We start from the raw sequence: 15,837 nt of genomic DNA, 5'->3' as shown, positions 1-15,837 counted from the left end.
CGAAAAATGGAGACGCCGTTTGCTTTCATGTCCGCTGCGGACATTAATAGGCAAAACCTCGGCAAAAAAAGGAGAGCGAACGTGAACGAATGGAAGGACAGAGCAAGGAAGTATTTGAGGAATGCTGGGAAACCCTATGTGAACCGGAGAGGAGAGCAAAAACAAGGAAAAGGTCCACCAAAAGAGGTGAGTGAAAACCCGTATACAAAGTATCTAACGTTAAGTTAGCGGTTACAGTCAGAGGGGCGTGTAGGCTCTGTCTACTACAGTTCATATAGCTCATTCTGTTTAAAGGATCATTTCATGAATGGGTCGAAATGAAAGCTGAGAAAATTAGGATTCAGGGGACGTTTTAAACATGTCTGTACTCCTTATAACCACGGAGAAATGAATCGAAACGCTTTAGGTGCGTCTCTAACACCAGCCCAGCTGCGTCATTCATAGATTGTGTTATACGTAACGTTACTGCTGGCAGAATTGTAGGCTATATACATAAACAAACATATGTAAATTCATCCCCAATCTTTAAGATGTTTAGAGTAGAATTTGATTGCTTTATGTCTTCACTGAAATTGGTAAAAAAAATAAAAAATAAAATAAAAAGTCATTGACGTGTTTAAAATATTTTGATATAATTTTTGGATCACGTTACCATTTAATGCAACACGTTGTTTTGTAATATTGTATGCTATGTTATGTTTGTTACTTGTTATTTAATAAATAATAAAAATAAATTGAAAAAAGGTAATAATAAAAAAAATGCATTGATTATAAGCTGATATTCTAGCAAGTAACCTTAATAGCTGCTAATAGCTCTAGTTTTTATAGCTAAAAAAAAACAAACAAAAAAAACGCTAATGTGACTTTGTTTCTGTTAAGGGCAAGGTGTGCAAGGAGACGTGTCCCAGGCAGTGTTCAAGCCTAACAGATGAAAGAAAACTCCAGCTCTTCACAGAGTTTTATGCTGTCTCTTATGAGAGGCAGCAGGCTATCATTCTCTCTGGTTTGGAGCAGGTAGGCTAACTTAAGCAATACATGACCATATCATGTCAACAGTATGCAATGCATTACAATGTAGGCCCATGAAATAACCAGTGAATTGAATACTACTGTATGCCTTCAATTCACTAAGACTGCACATGTGCTTGATCACTGTAAATGTTAAATTTTGTGAGGATGGATGAAGGATGACCAGCATCAAGTAGGCCACCAAGTACATTAAAGACCACAGCGCTTTGGTGCCCTAAAAGGCACACACATGGCTTATTCATTCTCCTAACCAAAGCCTACTCACATACTTAATGACCTTAACTTGACAGCATACGACGGCTAGCCTGCTACGCTATGGTAAATGTATTTTTACTTCATGTCTTTTTACTTCTAGCACAAGGTGAGTCGCAGACGACCGCGTGGGCCTGACACTGAGAATACTAAGAGGAAGTACACCTTCAAGTACAATGTGCAACAAGGAGGCCAAAGACTTGCTGTTTGTAAGCTTACATTTATGTCAGTCTTTCAACTGACCAACAGTCGCTTACAGGCAAGTTTTCTATAGCCTAGCGTTTTCTGTTTAACTTTTCATTACATGCATGATTTTAATTAGATACATTTTCCATAACATATTTATTTAAAGTTACATATCTTTGAAAAGGTTATTCAAGAAAAGTTAGGCAGTCAGTCTGAGGGAACAGAGCAGGTAGCTAAAGTCAGGTCTCCATTAGAGGACTTCAGAGGAAAACATAAGAACAGGTAAGTAAAAAAAAAAAAAAAAACTTCACCTCAGGAAAGATTAATGTGTATTTAAAATGGGTCATTTATGTAGTAGAAATGTGAAATTATTTTTTAATTTGGAGCCTTCTAGACTGAGAAAAGCCAGAAAATAAATTTTTGATTTATGGGAATGAAAGACAACAACTCCCAGAATGCACTGGGACACAGAGACGCACTGGTCTCGTATGGAGCTATTCTTGTGCCAATAAAAATGAACGTAGCTTTTCAAGAAACTAATGAAAATATAAATTGAAACTAAATAAATTATCTCTAAAACTGAAAAAGAATAAATCGCAGGCAAATTTTTTGACTTCGTTTTTAATACACTGCATGTTTTGCTAACTATTTCTCATATTTCAATCGCTGATCTGAACTTACAAATGCGCTTCCAGAGTTTTCATTTACGCTTCTGAAGTTTTCGTTTACGTTCCCAGAGTTTTCGTTCGCCATTCTGACACATTTCTCTCGTGGGGGCGGGGCTAGTAGCAGTGTGTTCTCATTGGTTACTGAGCTTTTGATTGATCGCTTCCTGACCTGGAAGTGAAGACGTCAGTGTTTATGTGTGGATGTGAGCGTCTGTAATCGCAGCTTTCTATTTCATTTTAGTGATATTAAGTTATGTTTGTTTTTTAATTTTATCTGTATTTACCTGCTACTACTTAGTTGGCAGAAGCTTTTTAGGAGCACAAGAGATCTATTCAGTCTATTCAGGTGTAATTGCACATTAAAGTACTGTATATAATACTTAAAATATTGTAGTGTCCAGTGTTTTCGGAGAATATTTGTTTATTCCTGATGATTATTTTGCATGTTAGGCTCTGATTAGGTTCAGCTGTTACAATTTAAAGAGAATACTAGCAAACGTGTCTGATATATTCAGCCGTCAAGAAAGTCAAACTTCAACCAAGTAATCAAGGTTGGCAACCATGGCCATCACACTACTCATTGTTAGCATGATATAGCCTACGTTTACACCATCAAAATTAATGATCACTTAAATAAGAGGAATTTAAACAAAATGAAAATTACAGTCGTGGCCTGCTGTCAGATACAGACCTCAAAGGGCATTGCATTACATGAATGCTCTTGTTGCCATTTTTTTATTGATAATTGTATTTAGTTATTTCATTTAATTAACACTATCTTCAAACATTTAAAATGGTAAATATATTTTAACAATCATCAACCATTTCAATCGTGACTTATACAACCAGTTAAATTAATGTAATTGAAAATATGAATTCAAATAAATGTACATTCTTTATTGTCACTAAAGCATACACACAAGTATCAGAGTGAAGGTCTTGGATGCAATTATGTTGTGACAGGAAAGACCAGAATCCACAAAACATTAACTGCATAATATACATGTAATGCACAGTATTCTCATGATATACATTACTATACAAAATGCACAATTACAAATACAGAATACATTTTAAAAATTCATATACATTTTAAATGTTGCAATGATTCTTTGAGCAGTTCCTGTTGCAGTACAAGTAACAAAGCAGTGACTGGACACAAGCAGTGCAAGGATAGTCCACCCAAAACATGAGCATTCTCTCATCATTTACTCTCCTTCATGCCATCCCAGATGTATATGACTTTCTTCTTGACATAAACATAGACAAAGATATTTAAGGAAATAATCCATCTCTGTGAGTCCATAATACAAGTGGACTGTAACCCATGTACGTAAGAAAGTTGGTCAGAAGTGATTTTTAATAGTTAAAACAGTCACATATTAGTATTTTTCTTATCTAGCCTATTGTTTGACTTCAGAAGGCATTGACTCATCCACTGAGGTCGCATGGATTACCGTCACACTCACTGTGTGTGGTTTAAAGCGTCTTTAGGACTCGCAGAGATGGATTACTTTCCTTACAATCTTAATTTGTGTTTATCTGTAGAAAGAAAGTAAAATGCTTCTGGGACAGCATGAGGGTGAGTAAAATAAGAGAGAATTGTATTTTTGGGTGAACTATCCCCTCAACATTTAGATTAATAAGAATAAAGTGAAACCTCTTGTGTACTTGTGAACTGTGTTTGTTTTAATCTAGAGGAAATTGAAATATTTGCTAGTTTATATTAAAATAAATCAGGTGTCTGAAGATCAAGATCCCAGTCATTCAAAGGTGATGTGTCTGAACAGAGTAAGATTATTGTCTGAAAGGGACAGTGGATCTCTGGTACTATCACTCCATCCTCTGTGTCAGCATCAGAATCTTGTTTATGGAAATGTTGCTCCACTCCCTGGAAAATGAGAGAGGAAATTTATTATAATCTAACAATACAAACTGCTTTGAACTCCCCATACAGTAACACGTTGCAGACTTAAAATATTTATTATATTAATATTTAAGGGATTTTACAGTACTAAATATTTACCTCGGAGTCAAGCAGCATTTATCATCTGTAATACTGTTGTGTAACCAGTAGATGGCTGTATTGCCCTATATATAAACATATGGCTGTGTATTCCCTAGTTGCTGGATGTTTTCAGTCATAATTACTTGCATGTATTAAGTTTTTAATTTGGACATATATTTATTATTAAAAACTATTAAAGATTTAACATTTGTCAAAGAAATGTTCATCTGAAGTGCACTTTTTTCATTATTATTAGTCAAATATGGACACAGAAAAAGCTATTTGTTACTCATACTAGATACATACAATAGCTTTATCAGTCATCTTTATCACACAAAAGTAATCAGAATAAATATTGCAACCAGGGCGATACTTCAAAATAATTGAGTGTTTACATATTACGAACAGAGATGTGGTCTGTGGTCAAGTCGTGTCTCTCCTCTTTCAAAAACTTTGCATCGCAAATTAATCAGCAATTGAGAAATTCAGGTTTAAATAGCTTTATTGGCATGGTAAAAAGGCTTTACATTGCCAAAGTTGAATCAGGCAGTGATTGGCAGCACTCTGGTCCTATGGCATCGGTCATTGACTGATACAGTACAGATAGGCTACTGTACAGTACTCTAGCTCAATGTTGTTTGGGGTGGCTGTGGGGAAATATGATCTAATCGAAGCAAATATGATCTAATTGAAGACTGTAACCGAATGTAGATAAACAAGTCATGTAATGATTGGGCTAACGTTAACAGTTAAATCAAGACAACACAGCTCAGCTGTATAATGTTATGGGCTCTCACTGAGCTCTAAAATGCCTCTCCACCTGAAAAAGGCCAGTACTGTATTATAAATAGTATTAGTATAGTATTAAAAACAAAACAAAAATCAGACTTACCACGAGTAGGCTAACGTTATCCAGTATCCTCCTGATATAGCGACGATGACTAATGATAAATATCATTCGTCTGTACTATTCCTTCTATAAGAGATCATCTCAACAATATAGTGTAGCAGCAAATAAATACAGATATAAACTTAATATCACTAAAATGAAATAGAAAGCTGCGATTACACACGCTCACATCCACACATAAACACTGACGTCTTCACTTCCAGGTCACGAAGCGATCAATCAAAAGCTCAGTAACCAATGAGAACACACTGCTACTAGCCCCGCCCCCACGAGAGAAATGTGTCAGAACGGCGAACGAAAACTCTGGGAGCGTAAACGAAAACTTCAGAAGCGTAAATGAAAACTCTGGAAGCGCATTTGTAAGTTCAGATCAGCGATTGAAATATGAGAAATAGTTAGCAAAACATGCAGTGTATTAAAAACGAAGTCAAAAAAATTGCCTGCGATTTATTCTTTTTCAGTTTTAGAGATAATTTATTTAGTTTCAATTTATATTTTCATTAGTTTCTTGAAAAGCTACGTTCATTTTTATTGGCACAAGAATAGCTCCATAGTCTCGTAGGCTATCTCTCACGGAGGAGAACGCACATCAACTGATCACTTGGTTAGCGTCATGTAAACACTACATTCAGATTCACAAATCGTAATAAATTAATTCATTCATTAAACAAAAGATGTGCATGTAAACAATGACGATTTTTGCGTCATCGCTGGATTTTTTCCAGACAAAAAATACATAAATCTCTCGTCTGAGGGGGACATGAGGGAGGAAAGCACGGTAATTCGAAAATACTACAGGTTTTCTACTGATACAAAGCGTAATGCTAAATCCTGAAGTATCCCTTTAATGACTGTATGTGAAAAACAAAATCCTATAATTTAATGTCAAAGAAACAATGCAATTTTGCAAAACAGACCAGCATAGTTTATTATATTTCCTGTGTTCATGAGTTGTGTTGTTTATTTTTTAGGCCTCATAGCATTCATCCTGCAGTGAGAGAGGGGATAAGAGAGCATATCCTGAGCTTCCCACGCCAACCGAACCACTACTCACGGTTGAAGGGAGATGTGGAGAGGGAGTACCTGAGCCCTGATTTAAACCTGCTCCGCATGTTCCGCCTGTACAAGGAAAACAATCCAGCATCCACTGCAAAGTTCTGGCTCTATAGGGACATCTTCAAGCAGCAGAACCTCAGTTTTGGGCAGCCAAGAAGTGACACTTGTGCGAAATGTGACGCCCTGTTCTCAAAATTAACAGCTGCTACAACAGATGGAGAAAGGTTGAAGATCGCAGCCGAGAGTGAGCTTCACCACCGGAAAGCTGAAAAAGCGTACACCCAGTTGCAGGCTGACACAGAGTGGGCCAAAGCCAATGATGACTGCCATGTCATTTGTATCGACATGCAGGGGGTAGTGTTCACGCCAAACCTGACACACTCCAACGTGTACTATCAACGGCAGCTGGCCAACTACAACCTCTGTATCCAGGAGATGGGCACTGACGATCCTCCTACAATGTGCCTCTGGCATGAGGGCATCGCTCACAGAGGTTCCATCGAGGTGGCAAGCTGTCTTTTGAAGTGGGAAGAAACATCTTTCGCTCCCCTATTCCAGGCAAAGGAACGGAAGCTCATCATCTATAGTGACCGATGCTGTGGGCAGAACAACAACTGGCGAGTCCTAAACCTCATGGCCCTGCTCATATCTAGAAGGTACTTCAGTCAGATAGAGCAGAAGTTCATGGTGTCTGGTCACTCCTTCCTTCCCTGTGACCGTTCATTTGCCACGCTGGACAAGAGGCGTAAGGTGTCCACACTCCACACACCCAGCGATGTTGCCGAGATGATCCGTGGAGCCAGGCAGCAGCAGCCATTTAAAGTAACTGAGATGAAATGTGCGGACTTCAGGCAGCTCCCTGATGCAACATTAAAGCGTCCACCTGGCCTCCTAATCACATCCATGATGTGGTTGAAAGTGACAGGTAAAAAAACGAAGAACTAAACTAAAACTAAACTGGTTTTCTGAGATTAACAGTGTTGGGGATATGTGCGTGAAGGAAGAATCTTTATTGAATTTCTTGTTGAATCATGATTTCAGCTGCTGATCCATGGTGTGTCCACACAAAACGGAGCCACAGCCTTTACGAGGGATGGAAGACCTGGCTGATCACCAAACAGAGGAAGAATCAACCACCTCCAGCTCCCTTGTTCTCCATCACGTATGCTCGTGCTTACGAGGACCCTCTGCCCATCAAGAAGGAGAAGCACCGTGACCTTATGAAAATGCTAGCCTACATGCCAGCAGAGGCCCAAGCATTTTATGGGACATTAGAATGTGAAGAGTAGCCTGGTATGTGTAGGTCATGTGCAGGGTAAGGTGGGGTATATTGTGTATATTGTGTAAAAGTAATCATAAAAGTAGTTGTAGCTTATCTTGTATGCCTTATCTTATGTTGTATAATAGGAATTTATAGGTATTTATTTATTTAGTAAATGAATGAATGGGATGATTATTTATGAAATGTATTATAAAAGTTAAAGGAACAAAAAAAGGAAGATGTACATGTAAACTAGCATAATATGGAAATATAGCATGGAATGATGATGATGTATGTATTGTAAATATGTATTGTTTACTGTTATTACTGTTGTTTATTGTTTGTATGTATTGTTTATTGTATGTACGGTTTATTTTTTGTACTATAAGTAGGCCTATGTATTGTTCATTGTTCTTACCGTATTGTCCGTGTTTTTGTTCTGTGATTTACGTTGGCAAAAAATTAAAGAAATTGAAAGAAAGAAATGCTTAATATTTTCTTTAAGGTTCTGTTACTGTATTAAAACTAAGATAAAGCAATCAAATCTCCAGTGGCTTAAAATGATAGGATGAATTGGACTTATACTGTTATTCCACATTAACTGGACATATACTGTTATTCCACATTAACTGGACATATACTGTTCTTCCACATTCCAGAAATGTAAATTACTCTAACTTTTTATTTTTAAGATTGATACTAAAAAATCTTATCTCATTAGAATTGGGAAGCTTTTGTTGTCTATCTTCAAGTAAAAAAAAAAATATATATATAATATTCAGAGTCCAAATTAAAAAAAATGTATTATTCAAAATTTGCAAATATGGACTTATATGGTTCTTCGTCTCAAGCCCTCATTTCAGAAACTTTCATTTGTATTTTGTTTCAATAACCATGCATAAACATTATTCTTTCAAAAATACAAACATGTACATACACGTTGCTCACATATTATGGTAGCCCTGTTTGTGCTAAATAGAGTGTAATTACACCTTTGCCATTAATATGTTTATAAGCAACTGAAATCACAAATGTCAGGGCATGTCAAAACATCTCAAGGACCCCAAAAACACCTTAGACCCCAGAGCGTTAAGGGTTAAAAAAGTGAAAAATACCTCAGCAGCGGACTTGGCAAACATCCAAAGTGGCATTTAGATGAATATGTAAATATGTGTAATACAATTTCCTTTCAATAACAAAATAAACCCAATGAAACATCAGCATTTGTGGAAGCATCTGATCAAAGCAATGTGGATTTTTGCACCAGTTCTGCAATTCAGCTCTGCAGTCAAGTCATGTTTTGCATATTTATATAGCAATTTATACAATTGATTTCCTTAAAGAAAGTAGCTTTATAGTATTAAACGGAAAAAACCCCAGAAAAAAAACAGTGAGTTTCACCTTCAATTAAAAAGTTATATTATAAAGAAGCTCTCGTCAAAGAATTTGGAACACCAACCTATCACACATCACACCAGTTTGTTTTTTGATTTCTCTTGAAGTATATCAAAACTTTCAGTAAGAGTTTCTCTTAAAGAAAACTCTAACAGATTGCCTCATGTGTGCCGCAAATATTTTTTATGTATTTACAGTAAACAGATGTTAAATATGTCAAGCTAGAATTTGGTGATTTAACTAGTAATAAAGAGGAAGATATGGTAGGATGTCACCAAATTAAAGAGCCACAAAAATACATTTATTGTTTGAATTTAGTAATAAAATTGACAGAATGTGAGTTGAAATTTTGTTTCATACTCTTTTAGGATTATATTTTCAGTACATAATAGGGTACAGATGCTCATATTAAACTAGAACAAAGTTATATAATATTCCAACACAAATTGTCACATTTGAAATTGGTAAGCTGGAATGTACGTTACATTCCAGTTTGTGTTTGGACATTGTTTGCATTTCTTCAGTTTCCCACCACTCCTTTGTTTCCATGGTTATTGACTTAATTAGTTCATTTGGTTCAGCTATGTGTCATTAATTATCTTGTTAAAAGGATATTTCAACGCTGGAAAGATGAATGTGTATTTAAAATGGATCATTTATGTTGTAGAAATGTGAAATTATTTTTGAATTTGAAGCCTTCTAGACTGATAAAAGCCAGAAAATGTATTTTTGGCTCATGTGGATGAAAAACAACAACTCCCAGAATGCACTTGCCTTGTTGGCCTACGAGGCCACTCCCAAGCCACGCCTTCCGGTAAGGGAGCGTAGTAAAACAACTAGGCTAAGCTACTAGTTGACTTGAAACTTAAAAGACGCAGTTTTATCGTGAGTCTCCATGATGAGTCTGCCCGGGATTTCGAGGTCGCCCAAAATGTTCGGCTTTTGCGTTCTACAGTCGCCATTCAATTATGTTTACTGTGGCCAGCAGGACGTAGAGAACGGTGCGAGGCCGGTGGCATGATTACTGATGAGCGACACCTGTGAGACGCACCGGTATCGTATGCTATCTCTCAAGGAGGAGCAGGAATTTTCTTAGCAATGCTAAAACGCACATCAACCGATCACTTGTTTAGCGTTCATGTAAACACTGCAAATAAATATAAATATATATAAATAAATAAATATAAATGTAAATAAATTCAGTTAGATTGAAACAAAAGGTGTGCATGTAAACAATGAATGGCGACCGCAGAAAGCAAAAGCCGAATCCCGGACATTTTGGACGATCTCAACGGTCGGACATGTCCGGGAAAAAGAGGATGGTAACCCCTACTACTCAGCTTTCTCCACAGAACAAGAGCCTGTTAGTTTAGCTTCCAAAAAAGATGTCTGACACTATTTGTACATCCTTTGTACATCCTTTTATCCCCAACCATATTTTTTCCTGGGCTCTACGCCAGGGGTCATGCTCTGCACCCCTACTTCCCATGGTACTAACTGTAATTAACAGTTTGCTGACCCAGTTTATATGTAAAATCTTTGGAATTTGACCTTTTCAATTGCTTTTCCTCTAGATCACTTTACAGTGTGATGAAAATAAACTTTTCTTAAAGCGTGTTGTATATCACCACAGATTTATTGGCACCCTTCTATCTGTGTTGTATACTGTAATAGACAATTGTCCTGCAAAATGATGAGGTTTTGATGAAGAAAAACGTTGCGAGCAAATGTCGAATTGCTTTTTGAAATTTAAATCAACAATGTAAGAGGCTTTAGGCTGTCTGATGAACTCTGTATGAACAAACACCCAGCTTTGCAGTACAGGTGGCACAGAAGCAGCATCTGACCTGGCATTTAGATGTACATTACACCCTGTTTAATGCAGCTCAAATGTGAACACTGTGGCACTGTGAATTTACATAGCAATTTTATTCTAAGAGGCTATTAAATGTGAAGTGACAACATGAAACACTTCTTTCAATATATAAAAAACGCCAGTAGTTGGTGGCAAGTCAGCCTGATAATGATTGAATCACCAATTCACTCATTTAGGCTCACAATTAGCAGATTACATAATTATATCATGAAAAAAAAAAAAAAAAAAAAAAAAAATATATATATATATATATATATATATATATATAATATGGCGTAAGGAAGGATCACCTACTGGGTGGAACCCAAACGGAAGTCCAGTCAAGTCCAGTCCTGGCTGTATAATCAAACAATAAAAACGAGAAACAATGCATGCCATCAAGAACATTTATTGATTCCATCACAGGAACTTGATCCAGTTTCTCCATTTTTACTAATATCTGCTTTAAATGTGTTAATTCAGAGGACAGTAAGGCAAACAATTAAGCACGAGCTCGAACAAGATCAATTAAGATTTTCAAAGCATTTTGGAACTCTTCTGGGTGGAAATTGACAGCACATTAAAAAAGAGATGAAATGTTAGGACACTGCATAGAAAACTGCCTCTCCACAGCATCCTGGTCCTGGCAATAACGTGTCAGGTCACCTTCCATGTCCAGTTCCTCCTGGTTCACTAATTGCATCAGTGCCCCTTTCAGTGGATAATTCACCCTGTTGTTTACTTCAGGCCATATTCTTTCAATTGTGTGATTCTGTTTATTTAAAAAGGAAAATAAACATAACATACAATTTCCATTAATGCTCAGGATTGACACATTCGACACATGTGCACCTGCTCCTTGCTGATCAATGAATTTTGCTTCAATGAGAAATTGGGATTTGGGATTATTAAAAACATTGCTGAAGAGTAGTACTTGTGATTAGGCTGTGGTGTCAAGAAAAACTCCTTCCCATGATCCACCCTGACCTGGTCCCAAATGCCATATTCTAGCACAGCACTTCTGCAAGAAAACAAAGGCATATTTATATAGGTTAGATGGTAAACTATGCACAAAATACACATTACACATTAATCAATATGTTTGAATATGATAACATTTTCAAGGCAAATGCTCAGATAACAGTTGAATCAAGTAAATTTTATGAGAATTAACTTAAGTTTATGATCTTTATCCAGTACATCCTCTAACAACAAAACAAACAACTGGAATTTATTATTGATCTTAAATTTTATTTAATTAACTCCCTATTTTTTCCCACAAGTTTTGGATGAATATGATTATGGCCTGTTTCTAGACTAGAATCTGCCATCTCTTTTTATCCAATAATCTATGCATAGTTAAGACTGGCTTCACTACAGGGCTGGATTTCTTAAACTATACCTTAAGTTGTACCTTAATGTTAATACGTGATTCCTGAAACGTTCTTATTTAAGTATACCTTCTGTAAGACATTCGTTTGTAAGGTTGGTCTGGACCACTCTTAGCTATACCTTATCACTGTTGACAGTGTCACTCTGCTAATGGCCACCACTGCATAAATCCTCTTTACATCTCAGTCTATATGAATATAATTCTGAAGTTGTAATAAAACCAGTGTTCAATTAGGCTAAATTAATTTTGTTCATGCAAAGAATAATTACACTGATGGTTGTTAGCTTTTTAATTAATTATCTAAAGGTACATACTTCATCAGCTGGCAAACCAGTAGGCAGTAAAGGCTTAGGAGTCTATTTAAAGGCAAAGTATGGCAGAGATAGAGCGAATAGTTGTGCTAAATCAAAGATGGCACCTTCCGCGGAGCCATTTAGTGCATGTGCTCTGTTTCATCTGTAAAAACGTTAGTCCCCTGGCTACTGTCACAGCTCATAGCATGGAAGACGGAGATGAAAGTAGTTCAAACACTTTCTTTAATAATAGAAACACAGGAACAGGTGAGACAGCGTGTGAAACACGAACAATACCAGACAATGAACAGAATACAGGCAGGAACTTGAATACACAGTGATGATTAACACAAACGACAGGCAGCTGTGAGGAAGTGATCAGTGTCCATGGTAACAGATTAGTGGTGGGAAACAGACAGGGAAACACAAGTGAGGAATGAAAACAAACTGAAAGTCTATGAACAGAACATAATGGTGACAGCTACTATGTCAGAAGAAGCAATTAAAAAATAAAAATCGCCTGCACGGCAGCAAATTCAACAGCTTTTAGATTTTGTTGGCCTGACACAAGGGCCAAAATGGAGCATCAGATCTGATTTATGCCCCCTTAGTTTCTATGTGTCCCCCCTCCACCCTCCGATATATATATATATATATTCAAATTCAATTATTAAACTTGATGGAAATGAAATGCGTAAAACTAAAAAAAAAAAAAAAAAAACTAAAAAAGCTTCATTTTTTGGAGTGATCACTCTTACAAAAAACCCTGCAGATTTTCTACAGGACTTTCAGCTCATTTTCAATATGCAGCTCAATACTGTTGTGGCAAATTCAAAGTTCTTTTTGGTTCAGGTCTCAAAAAAGTTTTCTCGGAGTCGAGGTTCCAGGTCAGAAGAATTTACTTTATTGTACAAACAATAAAGGAGAAGCCAGCTGGTCATCTGACGTTATAATATTCATCATTCATTTTTATACCATTTTCATATCATCAAGTCTCCAATGGGTACCCTCAGACCTATCTCTTCTCTTCTGTTACGCCTGGTGACCTTGGCACAGTTAGAAATGTCTTCTCTATTGGTCAAACCTCACACAATGGTGCTCTGTTTCATACTGTATTTTGACACTTTGCATTGCTGATGCATACTGGTTATTTTCCATTCTCTCATCCTTTTTCAGACCCATTTTGTCATGCTTGTCATTTTCATTACATCATACTTAGACATGAATCAAGGAAATTCTCCAACAATACCTGCAGGATTTCTATCAAGGGAACAATTATATGCCGGAGTTAAGGGGAAATAACTTCACAAACAGTGCATTTTCACAATTTATAAGACATTCTTAGTGAATTATCAGAATGGTGAAAATTGCATGTAAATGGAAAGTGAAGAGTTTTGCTTGTGTCATGTAAACATCTTACTGTGACTGAAGTCATGGCTTATTCTAGATATAATTTAAGTAATCCAGGTTTTTATGTTGGCCTAAAATCATTTTCAGTTATAAATTCATGCCCAGTTGCTGTCAAGAAGCCATGTCTAACATGCCCTTGTATGTTTATTATTTCATACTTACAAGAAAATATTTTTCTAAGATGATAGTGGTGACAATGTCAGAAAATTTAACAAGAACTCTTCTGATATGCTCATGTGAGAATAGTTTTGTTTTCCAAAAGTTACTCTTCTTAAAATTGTGCATATTAATTGTCATGTGCAGATGTTCCTTTTTCAGCTAATATAAAATTTAAAAAGTGAAAAGTACATAAAATTAGAGATCTTTTATTTTTTTCCAAAATGGTCTTTTTAAAAACCATGCTATTTTATGCATACATTTGTAAATATGTGTGTTCATGTACACTGTAAAACAAATCCCCGTAAAAAACGGTAATATTCCGGCAGCTGGGGTGCCAGAAAAAAACCCGTAAAATGACCGAAAATAACCAACACGTAAAATTACAGTAATTTTCCTTTATTCAAAATACTTTCTTTTTTTTTTGCTGTAATTTTACATAAAATGTTCTGTATTTTAAGCTTTTTAATGTTTAATCCAACAATATACCAATATAGCAATTAGTACAACTCGTTTTAGTTCATAACTACAACAATACACCAATATAAAAATGTCAACAGATAGATTAGAAAAACAAAAACATATAATTAAACACTCAGATTTGTCACTTTTACAAAACATTTACTCCATCCATTCAAAGTCCGCAATTTTGTTAATCAGTGAAAGCACCTTTGGACTGACTGCCAGTTGCTTTCTTGATGTGCTCTTTTCTACTTTTGATCCCTTCTCTGGGTTAATCTTGAAAAGGCATCAGTCAAAAAATTAAATAAAAAAGAAACCTCAGTAATAAATCATGGACTGTATAATATGCTCTTAATATATTAGCAATAAAAGTAGCAGAATAGTGGGAATTTGCACAGGAGCTGCTTGTAGTGGACATTGGTAACAAAGATGTGCATGTGAGAGGGTGTTTTGTGTGAGAGAGACTGTATGTTGTGAGTGTGTGTATGTTGAGAGAGTGTGCGAAGGTGTGTGAGAGTGAGTGTGAGGATGAGTGAGAGAGAGTGAGTGTGAGGATGTGTGTGAGAGAGTGAGTGTGAGGATGTGTGTGAGAGTGAGTGTGAGGATGCGTGTGTGAGAGAGTGTGAGGATGCGTGTAAGAGAGTGTATGTGAGGATGTGGGTGTGAGAGTGAGCGTATGAGAGGATGTGGGTGAGAGAGTATGTGAGAATGTGGGTGAGAGAGTGAGTGTGAGGATGTGTGTGAGAGAGTGAGTGAGGATGAGTGAGAGTGAGTGTGAGGATGTGTGTGAGAGAGTGTATGTGAGAATGTGGGTGAGAGAGTGAGTGTGAGGATGAGTGAGAGAGTGAGTGTGAGGATGAGTGAGAGTGAGTGTGAGGATGTGTGTGAGAGAGTGAGTGTGAGGATGAGTGTGAGAGAGTGAGCATATAAGAGGATGTGGGTGAGAGAGTGAGTGTGAGGATGTGTGTGAGAGAGTGAGTGTGAGGATGTGTGTGAGAGAGTGAGTGTGAGGATGAGTGAGAGAGAGTGAGTGTGAGGATGTGTGTGAGAGAGTGAGTGTGAGGATGTGTGTGAGAGTGAGTGTGAGGATGCGTGTGTGAGAGAGTGTGAGGATGCGTGTAAGAGAGTGTATGTGAGGATGTGGGTGTGAGAGTGAGCGTATGAGAGGATGTGGGTGAGAGAGTATGTGAGAATGTGGGTGAGAGAGTGAGTGTGAGGATGTGTGTGAGAGAGTGAGTGAGGATGAGTGAGAGTGAGTGTGAGGATGTGTGTGAGAGAGTGTATGTGAGAATGTGGGTGAGAGAGTGAGTGTGAGGATGAGTGAGAGAGTGAGTGTGAGGATGAGTGAGAGTGAGTGTGAGGATGTGTGTGAGAGAGTGAGTGTGAGGATGAGTGTGAGAGAGTGAGCATATAAGAGGATGTGGGTGAGAGAGTGAGTGTGAGGATGTGTGTGAGAGAGTGAGTGTGAGGATGTGTGTGAGAGAGTGAGTGTGAGGATGTGTG

At 37.0% G+C, this 15,837-nt stretch overlaps 1 protein-coding gene across 1 annotated transcript; it reads left to right on the top strand.

The window, feature by feature from the left end:
- Positions 1-6: 6 nt before the first annotated feature.
- On the top strand, positions 7-7,794 carry LOC311082100 (uncharacterized protein; the record flags this gene model as incomplete). The annotated part of the gene is made up of 6 exons (XM_084112844.1): positions 7-186; positions 880-1,014; positions 1,385-1,540; positions 1,652-1,749; positions 6,025-7,034; positions 7,151-7,794. The coding sequence occupies 6 exons, from the start codon at positions 7-9 to the stop codon at positions 7,396-7,398; spliced, it is 1,827 nt and encodes a 608-aa protein (XP_083968970.1). The 3' UTR covers positions 7,399-7,794.
- Between the last annotated feature and the right edge of the window lie 8,043 nt (positions 7,795-15,837).

Source organism: Abramis brama (genome assembly GCF_963993115.1).
Source record: "Abramis brama genome assembly, chromosome: 4".
NCBI lineage: Eukaryota > Metazoa > Chordata > Actinopteri > Cypriniformes > Leuciscidae > Abramis > Abramis brama.
The sequence above is the reverse complement of the archived record's forward strand: the minus strand, read 5'-3'. Positions and strand labels throughout refer to the sequence as shown.